This window comes from Mustela erminea, chromosome 19 (genome assembly GCF_009829155.1).
Source record: "Mustela erminea isolate mMusErm1 chromosome 19, mMusErm1.Pri, whole genome shotgun sequence".
Lineage (NCBI taxonomy): Eukaryota > Metazoa > Chordata > Mammalia > Carnivora > Mustelidae > Mustela > Mustela erminea.
In genome coordinates, this window is record NC_045632.1 from 17,151,323 (window position 1) to 17,177,549 (window position 26,227).

A 26,227-nucleotide genomic window follows, 5' to 3' on the forward strand; every position below is an offset into this window, starting at 1 on the left:
AAAGTCTTGAAATATAGCTTATTTGAGTCTCGGCAGAATGTCTTATGATTCTCCCCAAACATGAGAGAATGGGAGACCATTAAAGGAGAGAGATAAGACTATCTCCCATTTGCCTCTATATGTCAGACCTTGGGAGACTGTTCTGCGAGTTTCTCAAAACCATCCAGGTTCTGGTGAAGTATGGGGCTTTCTGCCCAATGTCCACCTCTCAGGATAGAGCTGAAACAAAACAAAACAAAAATTATTCTAAAAACATTGAAAAAAATACTGAACTACTTAGCTGTAGTCTAGGACTGACTCCTCAGCAATCCGGGATACCCCATTGCAGTCACCTGGCCCCTTTAGCTTAATCAAGGTGTTAGCTGGCCTGAGTTCTCATTTAGTGGATCTGGAAAAAATCTACTTCCAACCTCATTCTTTTTTTTTTTTAAAGATTTATTCATTTATTTGACAGACAGAAATCACAATTCGGCAGAGAGGCAGGCAGAGAGAGAGGAGGAAGCAGGCTCCCTGCTGAGCAGAGAGCCTGATGCGGGGCTTGATCCCAGGACCCTGGGATCATGACCTGAGCCGAAGGCAGAGGCTTTAACCCACAGAGCCACCCAGGCACCCCACAACCTCATTCTTGAGGGCAGATTTCAGTTCCTTGTGTTGCGAGACCAAAGTCCCTATTTCCTAACTGGCTGTCAGCTGGAGACTACTCTCAGATATTTTCCAAATGGTCCCCACACACAGAATAGTACTCAGCCAGGAAAAAGAATGAAACCTTGCCATTTCCAATGATGTGGTTGGAGTTAGAGAGTAGTGTGCTAAGTGAAATGTCAGAGAAAAACAAATGCCATATGATTTCATTCATATGTGGAATTTAAGAAACAAAACAAACAACCATAGGGAAAAAAGGAGAGGGGAAAACCAAGAAAGAGACTCTCAACTATAGTGAATAAATTGATGGTTACCAGAGGAGAGGTTGGGGGGATGGGCTAAATGGGTGATGGGGATTAAAGAGGGCACTGGGTATTGTATGTAAGCAGTGAACAACTAAATTGTACACCTGAAGCTAATATTACACCGTATGAAATAGCTGGAATTTAAATAAATACTTTAAAAAGATCAGGTGGTTTCTTTTGCTATGGGTAATTTGTTTTTGTTTTTTTGTTTGTTTTTATTTTTTTTTTAATTTATTTTCAGCTTAACAGTATTCATTGTTTTTGTACCACACCCAGTGCTCCATGCAATCCGTGCCCCCTATAATACCCACCACCTGGTACCCCGACCTCCCACCCCCCGCCCCTTCAAAACCCTCAGATTGTTTTTCAGAGTCCACGAACTACAAACAAAAACCTTCCCACATTCTTTGCATTCATAAAGTTTCTCACCATTATAAATTCTCTGATGTTGAGAAAGTCTTAAGGAATGATGAAATGCCTTTCTACACTCCTTCCATCCAAAGGGTTTCTCACCAGTAATCCTCTGATGCCAGATAATGGCAGAGCTACTACTAAAGCCCTTCCCACATTCCTTACATTCATAGGGTTTCTCACCCATATGAATTCTTCATTGTTGACTAAGGCCTGAAGGGTGATAAAAGACCTTCCCACATTCTTTACGCACATATAGTTTCTCACCAGTGTGAATTCTCTGATGTTCTGTAAGTATAGGACTATTATAATAAAAGGTCTTTCCACATGCCATTCAAACAGTTTCTCATCTATTTGAATCTCTGATGTTCTGTACGTTTTGAATTGCTACAAAAGGCCCTTCCATAATCTTTATAATATGTATAGGGTTTTTCATGTATGAACTCTCTGATGTCAGTTAAGGGCTGAGCTACTTCCAAATGCCTTGGCACAATTTTTACGGTCATAGGGTTTCTCACCAGTATGAATTCTATGATTTATATAAAAAAATATGATGCACCCTTAAAGTTCTTGCCACATTCCTTACATTCATAGGGTTTTTCACCAGTATGAATTCTCTGATGCCTTTGAAGATCTGAGGAATAATGAAAGGCTTTGTCACATTCTTTACACATATAAGGCTTTTTAACCAGTGTGAATTCTCTGATGTTCTGTAAGTATTGAAAGGCTTTTCTGCTATGAAAGGCTTTTCTACACTCCCTACATATATATGGTTTCTCACCAGTGTGAATTCTCTGATGCAGAGTAATGGCTGATTTACTACTAAAGGCTTTTCCACATAACATACATTGATAAGGTTTCTCAATGGCATGAAATCTCTGATGATAAGTAAGATCTGAGGGATGATAAAAAAAAATCCCACCTTCCTTAAGTAGGCAGGGGTCCTCACATGTGTAAATTCCCTGATGTAACAGAAATACTAATCTTCATTACTAGCTGGATGACAAAATGTAACACCCACTGTGGAGGCGGATTCAGCATTACCTAGCCAAATTACATATTTACCTAACCTTTTATAAACTGGCAATCTGAGTGACATGACTCTTCTCTCAAGATATATTGACATTTAAAAAAAGATGGAGCACTGGGTGTGATGAAAAAATAATGAATACTGTTATGCTGAAAATAAATAAAAAATAAATTTAAAAAAGATACATTAACATAAATTTTACAAGATTTACTCAAAATGTCCTTCAGTAAAGCACAATTTATAATAACAATGACTGGAACCAACCCAAATGTCTATCCTAAGGTAACTGGTTGAAAACTATGGTGTATCTACTAAGTGGAATATATTTTCCAACTATAAAAAGCAATGATGGGGGTGCCTGGGTGGTTAAGTGTCTGCCTTTGGCTCAGGTTATGATCCTAGTGTCCTGGGTTGGAGCCCCACATCGGCTCCCTGCTCAGCAAGAAGCCTGCTTCTCCCTCTCCCACTCCCCCTGCTTCTGTTCATAAGTATATACATGTATATGTATAAGTATATGTATATGAAGAAACACCCCTATACTCATTTAATGAAGTTAATAAAGCATTTTAACATAATGAACCAAAACCTGTACGAGGAAAGAAAATTATAGGCCAATATAAGTTACCAAATAGACATGCAAAATCTGAACAAAATGTTAGCAAACTCTATCCTGCAATGTCCTATAAAATGAACCAACATGACCGTGTTAATTTTATTCTAGGAACACAAGGTTGCTATTATAAAATTTACTGTATCAACCACTGAATGAGAAAAAATTATTTCTTTTTTTTTAAAGGTTTTATGTATTTATTTGTCAGAGAGAGAGAGTGAGCACAGGCAAACAGAGTAGCAGGCAGAGGCAGAGGGAGAAGCAGGCTCCCCGCCGAGCAAGGAGCCCAATGTGGGACTCGATCCCAGGACTCTGGGATCATGACCCGAGCCGAATGCAGCAGCTTAACCAACTGAACAACCCAGGCATCCTGAGAAAAAATTATTTCTAAAGACAGGGAAATAATTTGACAAAATCTAACATCTAATCATAAAAATCAACTCTCAATAAGCTATGAATAAAACAGATTGTTCTTACTTTCATGAGAAACACTTAGAGATACATAAGACAAAAACACATGTGATGTGAAAAGTTAAAATTGCGCTCTAGAAAAAATCAGTAGGAAAAAGATGGATGCCCCTACTATCCCCACTTTTCCTTAACATTTGCTGGAAATTACAGGCACTGGAGTAAGATTAAGACACGCCCATACATACACACACACACACACACACAAAGAAAGAAAGAAAAGGAAAAAAGAAAGAAAGGTCTAACCATTGGAAAGCAGGGGAAAAACTGACAATATTAGTTGTTGTTTGTTTGTTTAAGAGATGCAGAGAGCGGGGAGAGGGGAGAGGGAGAAGGAGAGAGAAAATCCTCAAACAGACTCCATGCCCAGCACAGAGTCTAGCATAGGCTCAATCTCACGATCCCGATATCATGACCTGAGCCGCAATCAAGAGTCAGAAGCTTAACTGACTGAACCATCCAGGTGCCCCTGACAATATTTTTATCTACAGGGAAAGAACAAATTGTGGAAGTATTCTAAAAATTAATAAGAAAAATCAGGGGTGCCTGGGTGGCTCAGTAGGTTCTCCTTCACCTCAGTCTCTCCTTGCCTGGGTTCTCTGCCTTGGGATTTCAGGCACTTGCCTTTTATCCCCAATACTCTCTACAGGGGTGACTGCAGTCTCTCCCAATGCGCCAGGTCTTACATCATCTCTGTGGGGGCTATAATGCACTGAATGTTTATATCTCCCCCTAATTCATATATTGAAATTCTAAGCCCTCAGATGAGAGTATTAGGAGTTAGGGCCTTTGGGGGTGATTAGGTCATGCAGGCAGAGCTGTCTCTTAGAAAAGAGACCTCGGAGAGATCTCCTTTCTGCCCTGTGAGGATACAGCGAGATGATCACCTATGAGCCAGTGGAGTTGCATCAGACATTCGATCTGTAGGAGCCTTGGTCCTGAACTTCCCAGTCTCTGGAACTGTGAGAAATAAATTTGTGTCTAGAAGCCACCAATTCTCTGGTACTTTGTTATAGCAGCCCAAATGATCTAAGAGAGAGGAGCTTTTGACTTTCCCATCTTTACATCTTTCTTCTGACTGCCCTATTTAACTCCCCTTGTAGTTGATTCTACTTATAAAAAATTATTTACAGGCATGTTCATAGTTTTCTTAGACCATAAACGTAATAGTTTAAAATCTTATCATCTTTCCATCACTTAATAACGTACCTCATACAAATTATAAAATCAGTAACTGTTGGTTGGAAGCAGAAATTATAAATATATAAAATAATGAATTAAAAAGAAAACTGGTTCAGGGAAGAGAAGTCTCAAAATTTTAAAGAGAAAAATGACACACAAATCTAAATGCAAAAGAAGAGGGGCAACTGTGTAAGAATTGTATACAAAATAAAGGTAGAACCTGGTCACTGAAGAGGCACAAGGGTTATACTTCCCACTTTGAAATGGGAAGGAAGCATGAAAGAGAAGTATGGAAGTGGGAGGTAGAGGTAAAGGTAGGGACATTTTAACAATTTGGCACAGAGGTCTTACTTTTCTTTACAGGTTTTGACTGTTGATAGAAACGTCCCAGAAAATATCTCACAGAGTTCCTTCTTTTATAAGCAGCTGGGTTGCATCTTTCAATATTCTCTCCTTGCCTGACCATCACACACTCACCTGGAAGCAAGGCCCTTGTCAGCTCTCAGCCAATCATCCAGGCCTCTTTTCCTTGCTCCTGTAAAGATACCATACCTGGCTTAGGAATGCAGAGTCCTACTTCCAAGAGAAACGGTAAACTGTTTTACTATGAGAGGCCCAGAATTCAAAATCAAAGAGGAAAGGTCATTATTTAGAGAAGATGGAGCCTCAGCCCCAGCATAGCTGCACATTTTCAACTCTACAGAGCTCAAGCTTTCTCTTTGGGAACATGGAAATGGAATATATAGGCTAGTTGAAAGGAGCTGAGAAATGCACAATGGGAAAAGCAAATATTCCAGAGGGAAGACTGAATTTTAGAGACAGGCATGCTTACCGACTGATATCAGCTTGTTATAATTTTCCAAAATCACATTTCTGTACAAATCTCTCTGATCAGAATCCAGACATTCCCGTTCCTCCTGAGTAAAGTCCATGGACGCATCTTTGAACATCAGTCCCTGAAAAAATAAATCTGTGTATTAAGGTTATAATAAAAACAAAGGATTTCACATGGGAGGAGAAAAGATAAAGGTGAACATACAGTTGATAAGAGTGTTTATAGGAAAGGATAGATAGAACAAACAGGCTGGGTCTGGATGCTTGGATGTCAGTATCATTTAATTTATGTTCTCAAACTTTCCAATTCCTGAAGATAGATCAAACCACCCATTCTCAGTAGGATATTTCCAGTATCCAACCAGGTTTGGGATGTACAAAGACCAGCCAAGTAAAATTTCTCTATCATGTGAAATAGTATAAGCCATCATTTAGTCTAATAACGCTTGGTATATAATTGTCAGTAGAGGGTAATTCCCTCTGCTCACTGTTGACCCATTTAGCCCTAACAAAGAAAAAGGGATCACCTCACAAAAGTATCTTAGAATAAAATTTGATAATAAAAGAAATAGGCAATCCTTTAAAAAATTAAGACAAAAACAGGTTGTACATAAAGTATCAGGAATCAGAAATGCAATGGACTTCTAAATATCACTGTTAAACTCTAGAAAATGATATAAAGACATATTTAGAGCAGAGTTTCCCAAACTTAGCCTTGTTGACATTTAGGGCTGGATAATTCTTTCTCTGGGGGGTGGGGGGTGCTGTCCTATGCACTGTTTGTTGGCTGTTTAGCAAGAACCCTGACCTCCACTAGATGCTGGTAGCATTCTCATCCCAACTTTGACAAACAAAAATATCTGTAGTCATTGCCAAATATCCCTGGAGGGGGTGCAGGTAGGAGCAAAATTGTTCCTGGTTGAGAACCAATTTAAAGTCCAGACAAGCAAAGGCTCCAAATATTCCCCACCTGTTCCTATGCATCTTTGCTTGAGAGTAACAGGTTGTGCTCCATAAAAACCACAGAGTAAACCATCAAAGAGGTATATTGGGCATCCAGATGATGGGAAATAAGAGTCACAGGAGAGAGAGAACAGAAGATTCAGTGCTACTGTGAAAGGAAAGTACCAGGATGACAGCTATGTAGCAAGTCTGCAGCACAACCACTGGAGTCAGGAACAATAAAACAAAGGAAACCAGAAGAAAGTACTGAAAAACTAAAATACTGATGACCGTGACATAATGGAGAATATTATTGATAGTCAACTGACACTAAGTTTTACACATTTTGATGGGTTAGCACACAAATGTGGAAAACTGAGCAAATAACTTTAAAAGATAACTAGTTCCAGGAAAACAAACAAACATCATTCTAGAACTAATATGTCTGCTTAGTATACTACTTGGCTTAGCTCTAATACTTACACAGTAATAACTACATACATATACTACAGAATTAAGTAAAAATCATATTATAATCCTGGTGAGAGAAATGTGGGGAAAAGCGAATTTGCCACTCCAACACACAAGGAATCCAAGGAATAATGACTGCTACACTTGATTCCTCCACAAACAATAAAATGAGAATAATTGGAAATACCAGTATAAATATTGAGGGCAGTTAATTGACTTAATCTTTCTTCTCATTTTGGTATTTGGCACTAATAAGACCTCTCTCTGTCTGGGCTCTAACAACAAGGTTCTCAAACAACTTGGGCTCTGGTATAATTCAACCTGTAACTAGGCATCACTAAACTGTAACAAATGTTCCTGGTTTCTGAGTTCCCAAAATCTGTTGAAAGATTCACAAAGAGGCTGAGGTCCTATGAACGCTGAACAACACCAACCCAACTCCCATTTTGTCTTACTAGACAGTCTGTGGAGATGATCATAATCTTCCAGATGTGACGAGCACTTCCCACTCAAGTGCTCTACCCGACCTCATCACATCATAGTCCAGGTAAAATAGATTCATTTAGCAAAGAATATCCTTTTCCTCTCTGTGCACTTCTCTATCAACATTCTTTACCCCACGTGGAAAAACAACGACTTACAGAAAAAAAAAAAGTCGTGAACACTTGTTGCCATTCGGAGGGGGCATTTAGGCAACAGGGCTGAGTAGATGGGGTGGAAGGAAATGGTCAGGAGGTCCTGAAAGAGATGCTCCTATCCAGAAAAGAGCAGGATAAAGAAGGCAAAGGCGCACTGTGTTTCAGGAAACAGAAAGGAAGCATCACCTCACCAGGATCTTGGCTTTCAGTCTTGCACCACGTGCAGTCGTCCTCGGGGCTCCCCTTCTGGAAAAGGGCAGAGTCCTGGCCCTGCAGGGCTAGCAGAGCAACGTGGGCCTCGATTCCCAGAACAACCCGGTTCAAAGGATAGTCCTATCCTCTGCTTCCCCGTTGTCCATTCTCTCCACACAGATACACTGACAGGGATGGGACAGAGAATGGACAAATTCCTCCCGAGACCAAGGCTCCAGCTGCAGCAGAATGGCCTCTGGGCAGCTGGCCGTGTCTGGAGATGCCAATGCGAATGCCCCCTACCCGGCACCACCTTGCTTCTGAGCATTTCTCTGTCCCTGGTACAGCTGGGGAGCAGGGCCTCCTGGAGACTAGACCTAGAGCAGAAAAACCTGCCGCAATCAAGATCCTGAGCTGGAGACGCGCCCCAATTCAGGTACCATATCAAAGAACCGAGGGCACCTCTGTCCTCAAGAAGGCGGTGGCTCCCGGAAGCACAGCTGGTCAGTCCCAGTCTCCCCCACACGTAATCAACCTTCCCATGTTAAAGGCGCAGCTCGCTGGTAACTCCGCGGCAACAAATGCACAAGCTGACCAGATATAAGACCTCCAATCGCAAGGTTATGCTTGTGCCCATTCGACCAGTGAGCCTTTCAGCCCCAAGAAGTCCGGCAGTGCGAAAAAGGGATTGGAGCTCAGCGGACGCCACAAGCAAAAGTACCAACAAGGCCAAAGATAAAACTCTTTAACAAATCGCATCCGCGCCTGTGCGACTTGGAGGCGTTTGCGAGACCTGAACTACAATCTCCAGAATCCTTTGAGCGCACTCTACCCTTGACAGCACCACGTTGGCTCTAAATGCCTGTGCCTAGGGCCAATTGCCCTCCTTGGTGAACCAGCGCTGTGAGATGGGTCAGTGTTCTCCAGAATACTGTTGCTAATCAGAAGTTAATGTTATTTAGTGACCACTGCCTGAGAGGCAGAAGGCTGCCAATGCCCTTGGCTCACTCGATTCCATCTGGGGAAACATTACTCTGTTCTGCATACAGACTTTAGAAACCAGGGTCAAAAAAGTTTAGTGATAGCCAGAGAGTAGAAACGGATTACAACCCAAGATTGATTTTTTTTAAAGATTTTATTTATTTATATGACAGATAGAGATCACAAGTAGGCTGAGAGGTAGGCAGAGAGAGAGAGGAGGAAGCAGGCTCCCTGCGGAGCAGAGAGCCTGATGTGGGGATCGTTCCCAGGACCCTGGGATCATGACCGGAGCTGAAGGCAGAGGTTTAACCCACTGAGCCACCCCGGTGCCCCGCCAAGGTTGATTTTTCTTAATGATTTAAAATTTTTGTCCATGGTTGACAAATTTTTGCATATGCTAAATAAAATATAAATTACATAAATTACACATGTCCTATAAATTGAAAAATGAACACCTTGCAAACTTGTCTCCTGGACACCCAATATTCTCCAAGCAATCAGTGCATTCACCACCCTCCAACCACGACAACAGGTGTGCGGTTGCTTGTTTATATGTTTGTGTCAGATAAATATGGTAGACTTTTAACAAAAATATTAACTCATTATACACACCTAAAACATTTGTAACTTCATATTAATATATACACACCTTGTTCTTTTAATTTACTATATCTTGTCCATTGAAAAGATGTATGATAATTTGTTTAACCAACTTATTATTGGTAATTGACCCTACTCCCCTTTTGCTACTAGGCTAGTGCCATAAATTATATTCTTGTTTCTTGTGGATATGTCTCCAGGCATCTGTTGCAAAAATTTTGGAGAAATGTGTACCTGCACTTTTTTTGATAGGTATTTGCTACTGCCCCCATTAAGTTATAGCAATTTAACTGTCCAACAGCAACATGTGTAGATCACTGTTTACCCAGCCTGTGGCTAAAATATTAGATACCACATTTATTTTTTCAGTACATCTCTAAATTATATATATCTTATTGGGAAAGGAGAAGAAAATCTTTCCAAAGGAATAAAAATTCCTTTGCAGCTTTTCTTCTATATTTTTTCATACTCACCTGTTTTCTGTTAGATCATTGGTTATACTTTCTCTTAATGATTTGTAGTATCTATTTTTGTTATTAAGTAATATAGACAGTTTTCCTTTTTTATATTAACATATAATGTATTATTAGCCCCAGGGGTACATGTAGACAGTTTCCTGTTTAAAAATTCTCTCAGCTTGGGATTTATATTTTTTCAATAGTGTTTCAAATATCTTGCCATGCTAAAGTAGACAAATAGATTTTACTACAATGTCTTCATGGTTTTAAGTTAATTTCACATTATTATTTTCTTCCATGGTTTTATCTAGGATTTTTTTTGTTTCAATTCTTTTTTTAAAGATTTTATTTATTTGACAGAGAGAGAGAGAGAGAGAGAGAGAGAGATCACAAGCAGGCAGAGCAGCAGGCAGAGAGAGAGAGGGAAATAGGCCCCTTGCCGAGCAGAGAGCCCGATGCCGGGCTCAATCCCAGGACCCTGAGATCATGACCTGAGCCAAAGGCTAGAGGCTCAACCCACCAAGCTACTCAGGCACCCCTTGGTTTCAATTGTTAATCTACATCTTTGATCCATCTGCATTTTAGTTTGCTTGGAGCTGCACATTAGGGATCCAATTGTTTTTCTCTCTTTCCCATGTGGCTAACCAATTAGATAATGCCATTAATTGTATAATCTATGCTTTACAGACATGTCCATATTTTACACATGTCCTATAAATTGGAATATTGTCTAATACAACCACATTAAATATACTTTGGAGATTTAGCAGTTGATCACACAATATTATAATCTAATATATGGTACATATTCAAATTTCTCCCAATTATCTCAACAGTTCTTTTAAGTTTTATTTATTTTAAGTGATCTCTACACCCAGTGTGGGGCTCAAACTCACAACCCCAAGATCAAGAGTCACATGCTATTTCAACTGGGCCAGTCAGGTGCCCCCCAACAATGATTTTAAAGTTTCTTTTAAAATCCAACATACAGGGCGCCTGGGTGGCTCAGTGGGTTAAGCCGCTGCCTTCGGCTCAGGTCATGATCTCAGGGTCCTGAGATCGAGTCCTGCATCGGGCTCTCTGCTCAGCAGGGAGCCTGCTTCCTCCTCTCTCTCTCTGCCTCTCTGCCTACTTGTGATCTCTCTCTGTCAAATAAATAAAATAAAATCTTTAAAAAAAAATAAAATAAAATCCAACATACAGGGACGCCTGGGTGGCTCAGTTGGTTAAAATCCAACATACAAATGTCATGCATTGCATTTAGTTGGCATATCTCATTAGTCTGCTTAGATCTAGAACAGTTCATACCTCTCTTGTACCTCAAAACTTCATATTTTTGGTATCCAGACTGCTTTTCTCCCCCAGAATGTTCTTCTACACATTTAAGAAAATTATTTCCCCTTGTTGAACTTCAGGCTAAATATTTTTGATAAGAATACTCCATGGGTGACATTGTGCCCTTCCCAATGTATCATATCAGAGGCCACTTGATGTCACTTTTTCCCCTTCCTGATGTTATTTCCTTAAGGTTGTAGTCAACAGTCTTATCAATTTAAAAGTATGCCTTCTCTTTTTATTTTTAAGTAAACTACGGAACTTTCAGATTGTTTGAATATGGATACAAATTTGTCCTATCTTTGCCATATGGCTACTAAAAACATTTGTTGTAAAACCTATACATAACATATACATATAATATAATACATCTAACTCCTCAAGATTCAAAGGGTATTAAATGATCCAAAATGCCTTCATTATCATATACTATCTTTCCTATGTGCTTTGATCTATAGCTGGATTTTGAAGTACTTCTAGTGTTCTATTACATTTTTGCTAGAGCTACACTCCTAATTATTATGGAGTTATAATACATCTTAATATCTGATGGTCCCAATTATCCAATTCTTCTCCTCCTTCTTCAGAATTGTACTGGTTATTCTGATTTCTTTATTTTTCCATTAGAATTAGTTCATATGTCTAAAAAAATTCCTGGGTATTTTTAATTGAGATTACATCACATTTATAACCTAAGGAATTATGATTTTTCTTAATGATGTCAGTATTGCAATTCCAGATGTTATATCCTTTTATTTTTTCATTTTCTAATTGCTTTGGAAAATTTTTATTTATTTCACATAATGATTATGGACATTTCTGTTTAATTTTTTTCTTCATAGCTCATTTTTTTGTGACTACCATAAAAGCACTTTTTTTTCCTATAGGATCTTCTATTTTAAAAGAATATTTGTATCAAGAAACTAAAAATAGAGCTTTCCTATGACCCTGCCATTGCACTACTGGGTATTTACCCCAAAGATACAGATGTAGTGAAAAGAAGGGCCATCTGTACCCCAATGTTTATAGCAGCAATGGCCACGGTCGCCAAACTGTGGAAAGAACCAAGATGCCCTTCAACGGATGAATGGATAAAGAAGATGTGGTCCATATACACTATGGAGTATTATGCCTCCATCCGAAAGGATGAATACCCAACTTTTGTAGCAACATGGACGGGACTGAAAGGGATTATGCTGAATGAAACAAGTCAAGCAAAGAGAGTCAATTATCATATGGTACCACTTATTTGTGGAGCATCACAAATAACATGGAGGACATGGGGAGATGGAGAGGAGAAGGGAGTTGAGGGAAATTGGAAGGGGAGGTGAACCATGAAAGACTATGGACTGAAAAACAATCTGAGGGTTTTGAAGGGGCGGGGGGTGGGAGGTTGGGGGAGCCAGGTGGTGGGTATTAAGGAGGGCACGGATTGCATGGAGCACTGGGTGTGGTGCAAAAATGATGAATACTGTTACGCTGAAAAGAAATTTTTTAAAAAAGTAAAAAAAAAAAAAAAAAAAGGATATTTGTACATGAGGGTGCCTGGGTGGCTCAGTCAGTTAAGCATCTGCCTTTGGCTCAGGTCAGTATCCCAGAATTCTGGGATTGAGTCCTGCATCAGGCTCCCTGCTTGGTGGGGAGTCTGCTCCTTCCTCTACCCCTCCACCACTTCCCACTCCCTGCTCATGCTCTCTCGCTCTCTTTCAAAAATGAATAAAATCTTTTCTAAAAATTTTAGAAAATAATATTTGTACATGGGTTTGTTGACTTCTCTATGTTAATTTTCTACCAAGGCAACTTCAAATTGGTCTCTCATGATAGTTTAATGTGCAAAAGCATGATAAAATACAACTTTTTTCTCCTGGATCTAGATGAAGCCACAGAGTACCTGGTGCCAATTCTCCCTGTCTATGGATATCACTGTAGGGTATGCAGCAGAGCCAATGAACACCAAGTTTTCTTCTATAATTCAATAACTGAAAGATAATTTATGCCATGGGACTGTGTGGTATAATTTCTTGCAATGACAAAAATGTTCTACAATATGCTGCCCAACACAATGGCCACTGGCTGCATGCAACTGTTGAGCACTTGAAATATGCCTAATGAGAGAGAAAATGAAGTTTAAATTTTATTTACTTTAAATCTAAATTTAACTAACTACATGTATCTACTTGTTAATGTTTTGGACACTAAAGAGTAAAGATGTCAAAGATGATGTGGGATTGTTTCTTAGATAAAGAATTACTTAAAAGTGTGAGGCAGCTAGTTAGGCATGAGAAAGGAGGGATAAAGCAGATGCTGGCCACCCCCTAGAGTTAACAGCCACACCTTCAGAGCCACCTCCAAGTGGCCTAGCCACAGAGCTGGCTCAAAAGCCACAAGGGGACGTCCAAGAACTGAGCATGCACACAAAAGGTGCCACTTTAGGTTAAGTAACCTAAGGTCACAGCAAAAGCTCACTAGAAACTCATAAATATACATTTGTAAATAAATACAAGTATAAGTAAAAACAATTATGACAGAATGCATCATGGGTAGGCACATGCACAGAGACCAAAATGTTCTATAACCACCATCAATGAAAATTGTCAATCAAAGCCAAATTTACCTTTGCAGAAAACAGGCTTAAAAGGATGCAGCTAGAGCTTCTGGAGGTCATAGCCACTCTCACTCTGGCTAGCCCACTTTCTCTCTTGAGTGTACTATACTTACCTACTCAATAAACTCTATCTCTCCCTTCTGGTCTCAGGTTTCCCAATACTTTGGTACATCTGGGACAAGAACCGAGAGACCTGGTAACAAAAGTTGTTTTGTGCGGTGTGTTCCTACCTTCACAAATGAAAAGATGGTTGCTTTCCTCTTGCCTCAAAAACAAGCAATGAGGCCACTGAAGCAGTTAGTATCTTATCTCTGTACGTCAGCCCTAACACCTCCATACATTGCTTCTAATGAATAAAATGTGGCAAAAAGGACAGTATATCATCTCCATAATTATGTTAAGTTATATGGCAAAGGTGAAGGATTTGGGCAGATATAATCAAGGTCCCTAAACAGTTTAAGTGAATCAAAAAGGAGATTATCCTGAATGCGTAGGATCTGAGAGATGTAGCTTTTAAAACATCTATAGGTCAGAGAAAAGTAAAAATACCTTCTGCTGCTATTGAAGAAGCAAGCCACCATTGCACAGCTTCAAGAAAATTAATTCTGCCAACAAACATGTGAACTTGGAGGATGACCCTGTGCATTCAGTGAGACACTACCCCCAGCTGACAGCTCAATTGCCACCTTGTAAGACCCTGAGCAGAGGACCCAGCTAAGCCATGCCCTAATATATGCCCATTGAAACTTTGAGATAATAATTGTGTGTTGATTTAAGCTGCCAAAATCATGGCAATTTGTTATGCAGCAACAGAAAAGCAATAAGTTCTATTATTGGCCATAGTTCCTAGTAGAAGCTGATTTTAGTTCACAGTTGTTCCAAACTTCTCAGAGCCACCTGTATCACACCTCCTCAGAGACACCTGCACTAACCAAGCTAAACCCCATTATTAAGGCAGTTTGAGTCCCAGATAAACGGAAACTTCCTCTTTATCCCTGTAGCACCAGTATGAGATTTCAAGTATTAATTGTTGCAATACATAAGTGGATTTTTAAAATTTTTTATATGTCTGGATTTAGAGTTATAAGTTCTATGAGTAATTTTGCCACCTCCTAAGGTATTCCTGTGTAGGATTCTCAGCAAACTTTATATTCAAAGAAATCACTATTTATTCATATTTCATCCTTTGCAAAATATTAGTTTAAGCATGCATTGGATCAAGAGTCAGATGTTCCTATAATCCAGTACTATTTTTAAATCAGCCAGACAATATGGGCAATAACACTTTCAATAATGTTTCATGCTGACATAAATGTTAGGATTTGACATATAAGGTTAGATATGAATAAAGGTATTACTCACTACATTTTATGTTTTTTTTCTTCATGACCAAGAAGGAATGAAGTATGATGACTTTGCTATATTCACTGGAAATTTAGCATTTTTCTCTAATATTAAATTTCTGATATTAAACCAAATATACACCATAGTTAAAAGCCTTTCCATATATAATAAAATAGTCAAAGGAAAAAGTAATCTTAACAATGGATTATTTTAATGAGTATGTTAAAGTTTCAATTATAAGCATTTGTGTAAATTAACTCATTTGGTCCTTACAAAACCCAAGTATGCTAGCGAATATAGTCACTAGCCATTTCACATAAAGTATAACAATATATAGGAATATGTTTTTAACAGAAATACATCGCAATGGAAATGAATAATTTTTTAAAAAAATTTAATGTCCCCACATTATACTTGAGCAAAATCATTAGGAAAAACTGCACAGAAGGGAAGAGAGAAAAATGGCATAACACAATACAATCAAAGGGAAGCCAGTTTAATCTGTCATGTTTAAAATGTGTACATGGTAAAAGGTATGTATGGATTATTTCAAAAACAATGAAAAAAAGACAAACAAATACAGTGTGCCAAGTAGGATGCTAAAAATGACATTCCTTATAAACACCAAAAGTGGAGTCAGTCATAGTATTTGACCATAAAGTCTTGGTAAAAATAATTGTACAATCATATATATTAACACTATTAATATACTTAATCACATGGAATGTCCTATATGACATATCTTGTCATTAAAAGGCAATTTATGAGGCAATTTGAATAATGTGATTACACTTTAATAAATTTATAAAAGAATTTGTTCCAACAATTTGACAATAGTTATAGCCCCTTGGGGGATGAAAGTCAACTCTATTGGATTTTTGTAGAATTTAAAAATTTAGAGAAAATTATTATAATAAAATATCATATTTATGAAATAAAAATATTAATTTATACACAGAAATCATTCTATCACTTTATCAATATTAAATATATGTCTTAAAGTAATGATATTTTGTTTTTTAAAAGATTTTATTTTTAAGTAATCTCTTCACTCAACATGGGGCTCAAACTCACAACCCTGAGATCAAGAGCTGCATGCTCCTCTGATTGAGCCAGTCTGGAACCACTTAAAATAACAATATTTTAAATGAAATGGTACAGATGCAAAGATGTGCAGGTAAAAGTTTATTATAAAAAGATCAATTGAAGAGTTTCCAAATTGGATGTTGGGATATAAAAAGATTCATTAAGTCCAAGTTTATAATGCTAAAAATATAATAAAATGTCACAAAACTGTGCACAAATAGCATCATGAAATAGTTACTGAGTAAGTTGTGCTGTGTTAAGAATTTTGGTGATATCCAAGATCTATAGGCTCTTCAAATTCAAAACCAGATAATCATGACAAAAATTGGGCAGAAGACATGAACAGACACTTCTACAAAGAAGACATACAAATGGCTATCAGACACATGAAAAAATGTTCATCATCATTCGCCATCAGGGAAATTTAAATAAAAAACCACATCGAGATGCCACCTTACACCAGTTAGAATGGCCAAAATTAAGAGGACAGGAAACAACAAGTGTTGGAGAGGAAGTGGAGAAAGCGGAACCCTCTTACACTGTTGGCAGGAATGCAAGTCGGTGCAACCACTTTGGAAAACAGTGTGGAGATTCCTCAAAAATTTAAAAATAGAGCTACCCTATGACACTGCAATTGCACTACTGGTATTTACTCCAAAGATACAGATGTAGTGAAAAGAAGGGCCATCTGTCCCCAATGTTCATAGCAGCAATGGCCACAATAGCCAAACTGTGAAAAGAGCCAAGATGCCCTTCAACAGACGAATGGATAAAGAAGATATGGGCCATAAATACAATGGAAGATTATGCCTCCATCAAAAAGGATGAATATCCAACTTTTGTGTCAACATGGATGGGACTGGAAGAGATTATGCTGACTGAAATAAGTCAGGCAGAGAAAGTCAATTATCATATGGTTTCATTTACTTGTGGAGCATAAGGAATAACATGGAGGACATTAGGAGAAGGAAAAGAAAAGTGAATTGGGGTAAATTGGAGGGGTAAATGAACCATGAGAGACTGTGGACTCTGATGGTTTTGGAAGGTTTCAGAAGGGAGGAGGGTGGGAGAATGGGTGAACCTGGTGGTGGGTATTAAGGACGGCATGGAGCACTGAGTGTGGTGCATAAACAATTAATGTTGGAAACTGAAAAAATAAAATAAATAAATAAATAAATAAATAAAATACTAAAAAAAAGAATTTTTGTGAGAACAAAATAAATTCAAAAATTTAATGTATAACTTATGATAAAACAGTGTTTTAGCTATGCGTAACCCAAACTACATATAGCCATATAAAAAATAAAGTGGATTTAAAGTATTTTAAAATAGAAAAATGCAACAAAAAGATCTTTCACTTTTCTCCAGTCATGATAAAAAGTTTTTAAAATTTAGAAAGGAATGAGCCATTGGTAGAAGTCTTCCAATATTCATTTTATTCTTATGGTAGTTAAACTGTGAAACACATAAGGCATTCTCTATTTATTATATTTCTATATTTTACCAATAAATTCTTAGGATTTCTTATATTACATATCTGTGGTTTCTCTTTCATTTCATGTTACCTGAAAGATATGCCTAAATGTCTTACAAAACTTTCTTTCATACTATTTCTTACCATTATGAACTTTTTGGTGGTGATTAAGATTTGAGCCTCTTGCAAAAGCCTTCCCACATTCCTTACATTCATAGGGTTTCTCACCAGTATGAATTCTTTGATGCAGAATAAGGTCTGAAGAACGAAGAAAGGCTTTCCCACATTTGTTACAAGTATATGGTTTATCACCAGTATGAATTCGCTGATGCCGGGTCAGGTATGGCACAAGTGAAAACTCTCCCACATTCATTACATTCCCAGGCTTTCTCATCAGTGTGAATTTTCTGATGCTTTATGAGTACTGAATCTCCACTCAAGATCTTTCCACATTCCTTACATTCATACAATTTCTCATCAGCATGAATTAACTTGTGTCGAGAAAGTTCTGATGAACGACGAAAGGCCCTTCCACATTCCTTACACTCATAGGGTTTCTCACCAGTATGAATTCTTTGATGTTGAGTAAGGTCTGAAGACTGACGAAAGGCCTTCCCACATTCCTTACATAAGTAGGGTTTCTCACCTGAGTGAATTCTCTGATGTGCTCTAAGTATTGAGCCAGTACTAAAGGCTCTTCCACATTCCTTACATTTGTACGGTTTCTCACCAGTATGAATTCTCTGATGACGAATAAAGGCTGAAACATTACTAAATGCCCTAACACAATACTTACATTTATAAGGTTTCTCACCAGTATGAATTCTTTTATGTTGAGTAAGGTATGAAGAATGACGAAAGGCTTTTCCACATTCTTTACATTCATTGGGTTTCTCACCAGTATGAATCCTCTGATGACGACTAAGGGTTGTACCATTACTAAATTCTCTAACACACTCCTTACACTTAAAGGGTTTCTCACTTGTATGAGTGCTATGACGTAGAAAAAACTGTGAGTCACTAGTAAAGACTTTCCCACTTTCCTTAAATTCATTAGCTTTCTCTGTAGTAAAAATTACCTGATGTTGCATAAATTGAGTCACTATTCAAAGACTCCCTACATTCCTCATATTCATAGGGTCTTATGCCAATGTGCACTGAATGATATGAACTAAGTTTTGAAGTTCTATTAAGGGCCTTCCCATATTCCTTACAGTCATATAATTCCTTGCCACTATGACCTTCTTGATGTGTAGTAAGTTTTGAGTCCTGTCCATAGGCATTTTTATATTTTTGGCATTCATAAGATTTCTCTTTGGTATTAAATGTTTGGTTTCGAGGGAGAGATGTATGCTGAATGAAAGGGGACATGTCTTCAGAGGCACATGAGACTTGGCTAAAATGTCTTTCCTGAGATCGCTGTTTAAGTCCATGCTTTGTATATCCTTCCACTATAACCCATTGGGATGAATCTATTTTATAGTCATTCTTTTTCAGAGATAATTTCTTGTTCTCACACCTAGATATATATTCTGAAAGAAAGCACAAATAAAACATTAACTTTTGGAGGGAGGAAGAAGACACAAAACTTATAAAAGGCAGAATTACATTGAAATTAATGTTAATAATGCAAATAGAATTTATAGTTCTTATATGGTGGTGCAATTTGAGAGGTAAAGTATAGAAATTGAAAAGTGAAATAGGAAGTCATGGGGGGGAAGGGATCAGAAAAAGATGAAGTCAGTGATTCTTAAATTTTGGAATAAATTCAAAGTATACTTTGGCAAAAACCCAAGAGTCTGATAATTTAATCTTTTAGAAGGCTATTTAGGTAAGTAACCTCTCTCATACATTCAGGGTAGTGAATAAAAATGGTACAACTACCATACAGGCCTATTTGCCAGTTTCTAGCAAAATTAGGTAAGCATTTTTCCTTGAGCAAGCAATTCCAATTCTAGGAATGCAAACATACACTTTTGGGAAAGAATCTGAAGAGGTTTATGCAGAAGGTTATCCACTACAGAACTATTTGAAAGAGCAAATGACTATAATGACTCCAAATAGCCACCAACTTAATACTACTTGAACTCAGTATAGTACATGCACACAGTAGAGTTCTAAGTAACTGTATAAAGAAATGAGAAGTATCTGTATATTCCTATTGAATGTACATCATGATTTCTTCTTTTCTCTTTTTTTAAAAAAGATTTTATTTATTCATTTGACAGACAGAGATCACAAGTTGGCAGAGAGTCAGGCAGAGAGAGAGGAAGGGAAGCAGGCTCCCTGCTGAGCAGAGAGACCAATGCAGGGCTCGATGCGGGGCTTGATCCCAGGACCCTGAGATCATGACCTGAGACGAAGGCAGAGGCTTTAACCCACTGAGCCAGCCAGGTGCCCCAATCTTCATAATTTTTAATGTAGAAGAACAAGGTGTAGTTCTGTATAGTATATGCTGTATAGTATATATAGTATATATATATATATATATACTGTATAGTATATGCTGCTACCATTTATATAAGGAGATATATGAAGATATAGGTGCTCACCTTAAACAAAACAAAGAAAGAATAAATCATGAAGTTTATGAAAGGTATACTATATTGGAAGGAATAAAAACAATGGGGATGGGTAAATTCAAATATACCACAAAAATGTAGGGGAAATTGGTATTAGGTGAGGAATATAGGAGCTCTCTATATTATTTTTACAACTTTTTTGAATATATAAAATAATTCCAAATTTTTTTTAATTTATAGAAGAAAAAAAAAGTTATTCCTATAAAAACCATGAAAAAAGATGAATACCACATAGTCGTGCTGTTTCTATTGAACACTTCCTGAAAGGTACAGCCACAGTGATAAGACTAGACAGGAGCATTACGTTACAAGCACAGGAAAGCAAGAAGTACAACTGAAAATATTTACAAATTTTATGACTGTCTGCATGGAAACTCTACTAATTAGTTATATTTGCCATAATTAGTTATGGCAAAAATCAACATATAATACCAAGAAAGATAAGTCAATTTTATACATTTAAAAAATTTTTGCCAATGTATCTGGATGGAATGATTTCCAAAACAACCTGTTCATAATTATTAAAAGAAAACCAGGACAGGGTGCCTGGGTGGGTCAGACAGTTGAGTGTCCAACTCTTGATTTTAGCTTAGGTCATGATCTCAGGATCATGAAATGGAGCTGGCCTCAGGCTCCAAGTTGATTGGAACATGCTTAAGATTTTCTCTCTCCCTCTGCCCTTCCCCCCACTTTTGTAATATCTTGTGTAAAAGAGGGAAGGAGAATTGGGAATATAAATATGAACATGCTCTACTTCTGAAAAAATAAAGGCTGAAAGGATTAATCAGACTACCCCAAATCCCCTCTTTCCAAAAAGTTACCTAGAGAGAGAGTGGCAATGAATGAAGCAGATAGGATTACAAACCTAACTTAAAAAAAAAATATATATATATATATATGTGTGTGTGTGTGTGTGTGTGTGTGTGTTTTTAAAGATTTTATTTATTTATTTGACAGAGATCACAAGTAGACAGAGAAACAGGCAGAGAGAGAGGAGGAAGCAGGCTCCCTGTTGAGCAGAGAGCCCGATGCGGGGCTCGATCCCAGGACCCTGGGATCATGACCTGAGCTGAAGGCAGAGGCTTTAACCCACCGAGCCACACAGGTGCCCCCCTAAGTATATCTTTATATTGACTTTTAAAGCATATAAGTGCTTTATATATTCCAATTATAAACTAAAAATAATCTAAACTTAACAGTTAAGATAAATGGTATATTAAGTTGAAAATGCACAAAAAAAGAATTAATCTAGCCACTTTATGGACTGTAATCTGACTATAAATCCTTGGTGTAACATAGTCTAAGGGAAAAATGAAAAGGAAAGGAAAAGAAAACTGTAATAATTATTGAATATGATTTCAGGTAGGTTTTTCAGTCAGTAGTTGTGCTAGTATACTAATTCTGAAACTATTCTCTGGTTTTAGAAAGGAAGACTTGAATAAATATACTCATGTTGTGGGAAATATGGTTTTCCACTGTTCAAGAAAAAGTTACTGGGCGCCTGGGTGGCTCAGTGGGTTAAAGCCTCTGCCTTCGGCTCGGGTCATGGTCCCAGCGTCCTGGGATCGAGCCCCGCATCGGGCTCTCTGCTCTGCAGAGAGTCTGCTTCCTCCTCTCTCTGCCTGCCTCCCTGCCTGCTTGTGATCTCTCTCTCTCTGTCAAATAAATAAATAAATCTTAAAAAAAAAAAAGAAAAAGTTACAAAACAAACATAGAAAAGTAAGACAGAGTCTTGTCTTTTGGACTTCAATTAGAGTTATTAATATGATCCAGTTATAAAATGTTCTTTTCTAAGATTTTATTTATTTATTTATTTATTTATTTGTCAGAGAGAGAGAGAGCACACAAGCAGGCAGATTTGCAGGCAGAGGCGGAGAGAGAAGCAGGCTCCCTGCCGAGCCAGGAGCCCGATACGGGACTCGATCCCAGGACCCTGGGATCATGACCTGAACCGAAGGCAGTGGCTTAATCAACTGAGCCACCCAGGCATCCCTAAAATGTATGTTCTCTGTCTCTTTCTACTTAATGGATATAAAAGCAATGACAATCCAGTAGTAATGAATGCATTGACATACTGGTCAATGAACACCATTTCCTAATAAAAGAAACTAAGGCTTCATAATGAGTTGGCTTATTCCAAGTTGGGGGAAAGAAAAATACAAGATGAGATTGGAACATATTTTTATGCCAGAAAACAAGAAGGTCTTTAAAGACTCATGCATACATGGAAAAGGATGCAGAAGCCAGCTGCAAGGGGCTTTCAATGGCCAACTATGAATGACAGTTTAATCATCAAAAAGAAGAATGATTACAATTGGTTATAAGATATTGATTTTTAAAAGAATCAATGAAAAAAAGAATCAATGAATCTGTAGTGTTTCTCAAAAAAAGTGGAGAGGAGAAGCTTTTTTTTTTTAAACAAAGCAAGACCAACTAATAAATGCAGGAAAGATGTGATATAATTAGAACTTCACCTTTCCCAAAGCTCAGTGTAATTTGTTTTGAACAAGAACCAATGAATACCAAACATTTTGGGTAAAAGATTTCTACAGGACAATTATACAGTCTCCAAGTATCACTGCATAGATTATTTAGTAGTGATAAGGGGGGAAATGTACCTTTCCAGTGAAAGACCTGGTAGTCATCTTCAACCACCACCTGATCAAAATTATCATCACTGTAATGAGAAGACTTGGCTTTGCCTCCTGGTATAATGAATTAAGAAGTGCATGACCCTAGAATAGCCTGGGTGGCACAGTCAATTAAGCATCTGACTCTTGGTTTTGGCTCAGGTTGTGATCTCAGGGTCCTGAGATGAGCCGCACATTGGGCTCTGCACTCCCTTCAGAGTCTGCTAGGGATTTCCTCTTCCTCCCCCTCTGCTCCTCCCACTCGAGCTCCATCTCTCTCTAAAAAATAAATATATTTTTTCATTATTATTTTTAAATATTTTATTTATTTAAGAGAGAGAGAGAATGAGAGAGAGACAGATTGAGAGCGGATAGGTCAGAGGGAGAAGCAGACTCCCCAGCGAGCAGGGAGCCTGACGTGGGACTCCATCCCGGGACTCCAGAATCATGACCTGAGCCAAAGGCAGTTGCTTAACCAACTGAGCCACTCAGGTACCCCAGATCTTTTTTTCTTAAGTGTACAAACTTAATTAAATATCAGATCAGATAAAATTGCTTAATGTGAATCTAATCATGGGGTTGCAATTAGATAAATCCTGAATGTAAAACATTACAGGACAATTTGTCTTTCACTATTAAAAATATTATTTTGAAAAACAACAAAAAATAGGCAAAAAATTATTCTTGATTCCAAGATTAAAACAACATAGAATAATTTATTTTTAAAAACCTGGCGATTCACAGACCTGTACCCCTGGGGATAAAAATATATGTTTATAAAAAATTAAAAATTATTTTTTAAAAAAAGGTGCAAATTTGGGGTGCCTGGGTGGTTCAGTTGGTTATGCATCTACATTTGGATCAGGTCATGAGGGCTCTGGGATGGAGCCCTTCCCATCCCGCAGGCTCCCTTCTCAGTGGAGAGCCTACTTTTCCCTCTCCTCCCTGCTTGTGCTCTCTTTTGCTATCACTGTCACTATCTCTGTCTCTCTCTCTCTCTGTCTCAAATAAATAAATACAATCTTTTTTAAATAAAGTACACATTCCTGAAGGTGATGCAAAAAATTGAACATATGCATTATATACATGGCTGGAAAAAGCCTTTAAAATTGTCTTTAAAAAAATCAATCAAAAAATATGAGAAAAATTCATTTACAAAAGAATGTATAGAAGAAAGGAAGTTTCAATTAGAAATTCAAATTGGAGGGCCCTTGGGTGGCTCAGTGGGTTAGGCCTCTGCCTTCAGCACAGGTCATGATCTCAGGGTCTGGGATCAAGCTCCACATCAGGCTCCCTGCTCAGTGGGAAGCCTGCTTCTCCCTCTCCCCCTCCCCCTGCTTGTGCTTCCCCTCTCACTGAGTCTCTCTCTGTCAAATAAATAAAATATTAAAAAAAAGAAATTGAAATTGGAAGAATCTGGAAGACAACCTCATTATCTAAGTATATCCATATTATAATATTGATATTTCTAAAAGATTATTAAGAAAGGAAGGTATATGATATATTGTTTTAGAGAAAATTCATGATGCATTTATATGCATCTAATGTTTATATGTAATATAAATGCATGCAGTATGTGTGCTATAGTTGACTATATACGGGACCTAAAAACTCACTTAACAATTGATTTTAAAAAGTTAACTTCTATCTGTTCACCTGCATTTCAGATGAAATCACGTCCACTATATCTACTCCCCTTTGATTTAACTTAGAGAGGAAAAATAGCTTAGGAGCTAAGAGACGTATAACTTATTTCTAACTCTTACTAGTTGTTGACCTTGGACAGGTTACTTCAAGTGTCTCTGTCTCAGTTTCCTCTTCTATAAATAGGAAAAAATAGTATTTTTGAAAAATAAAAATCTAATCATGTCACAGCTCTGCTTAAATCTACTTATTTCCATCTCACTCAGAAAAAGTTCAACCACAGTTTACAAGGTCATTATAAAACGACTCTTTCCAGCATGTATCTTTCTGATCACAGATCACAGATTCTCTCCTCTTTGTTTACTCACTGCCCCCATACTGGCCACCTTTGGGCTCCTTATGCACAATGAGACTGCCTGCCTCAGGATTTTTGTACTTACGGTGCTCTCTATTATGAATCATCCATGTTTATGACCTTTTCCCTCTCTCCCATTCTATTTTATGTTGATTACATGCATCACACAATTGCTTGATCCTCCTCATTTGCCTCAATCTCTTCTTGTTTGCAACCTCTGCTATCCCACTGCAAGCACATAACTTTTATACCCAAAATTCTACCATGGTGACTGAAATCACTCCCAGGACTCCAACCATTATAGCTTTGTGAGGCTTTTCCACTTTTCAATCTTTAGCCATTTTTCCTGTTGTGGTATTTGAACTGCAATTAATTTTACAATTACAATTAATTCTACATTTTGAAAGATTTTTATGTATTTTTAAAAGTTTTTTATTTAAGTTCCAGTGAGTTAAAATGCAGTGTAATATTAATTTCAGGTGTATAATATAGTGATTCAACACCTGCATGTAATACTCCATGTTCATCACAGCAAATGCACTCCTTAATCCCCATCACCTACTTTTCTCAAACCCTAGGCTATAAGTTTCTTAGTAGCTGATATATTTTATAATATTTATATCTCCCAGAAAATTATTCTTCAGTGGTGCCTGGGTGGCTCAGTAGGTTAAGCCTCTGCCTTCGGCTCAGGTCATGATCTCAGGGTCCTGGGATTGAGCCCCACATCAGGTTCTCTGCTTAGCAGAGAGCCTGATTTCCCCCTTCTCTCTGCCTGCCTTCCTGCCTACTTGTGACCTCTCTCTCTTTCAAATAAATAAATAAATAAATAAAATATTTTTTAAAGAAAATAAAAATATTCTCTATAGCATAGAATATAATGAAATGTTGGCTGAAAGAATGAATACATGAACCTGAACATATTTAATACCAAAATGTTTAAAGGAGTGACACATGTATAGACCAAAAGGCAAGAGAGAGAGAACTAGGGAATGGGAATTAGATCTCACTTAAAAGTAGATGTTTCTCATTAGAATCACTTATAAGAATAGGCAGAAAATATGAGAGAAAAGAAGCATGGATAGTATCAGGGAGAAGGTGTGGGCATTTGGAAGTTCATGATAACTTTACTTTTCTTAATAGTTGTAGGCCTTTGAAGGGAGATTCCTCCAAATATCTCAAAGATGTGGTCTCTTCACTGAATAGCAGGTTTAGATCCTACATTCCCTTATATAATCGTCAGTCACTTACCTAAGTACAAGCCTCTTGTCAGCTCACTGTCAAAAACACTCCAAGGCTCCTTGCCTTGCTCCAACAATGAGATCACATCTGGCTTAGGAATGCAAAGACCTACTCATAAGAGAAGAAAGGAGACTTTTTAGGTTGTAGGTGTCCCAGGACACAAATCCTA

At 37.7% G+C, this 26,227-nt stretch overlaps 2 protein-coding genes across 2 annotated transcripts in view; both read right to left on the reverse strand.

Annotated features, from left to right (window-relative positions):
* Window positions 1-98: 98 nt before the first annotated feature.
* LOC116579825 (zinc finger protein 420-like) lies at window positions 99-8,306 on the reverse strand. Its single transcript, XM_032325686.1, has 4 exons — window positions 7,725-8,306; window positions 5,481-5,604; window positions 5,126-5,183; window positions 99-219 (listed from the first exon to the last, which is right to left on the reverse strand). Exons 2-4 carry the CDS (start codon window positions 5,596-5,598, stop codon window positions 123-125), a joined length of 273 nt encoding a protein of 90 aa, XP_032181577.1. The 5' UTR covers window positions 5,599-5,604; window positions 7,725-8,306; the 3' UTR covers window positions 99-122.
* Window positions 8,307-17,447: 9,141 nt separating this feature from the next.
* LOC116579821 (zinc finger protein 345-like) overlaps window positions 17,448-26,227 on the reverse strand; it is a 58,191-nt gene continuing 49,411 nt past the window's right edge. The window contains 3 exon segments of the mRNA XM_032325685.1: window positions 17,448-17,958; window positions 17,960-19,140; window positions 26,068-26,166. Coding sequence (XP_032181576.1) covers window positions 17,742-17,958; window positions 17,960-18,699 — 957 coding nt within the window. The 5' untranslated portion in view covers window positions 18,700-19,140; window positions 26,068-26,166 and the 3' untranslated portion in view covers window positions 17,448-17,741.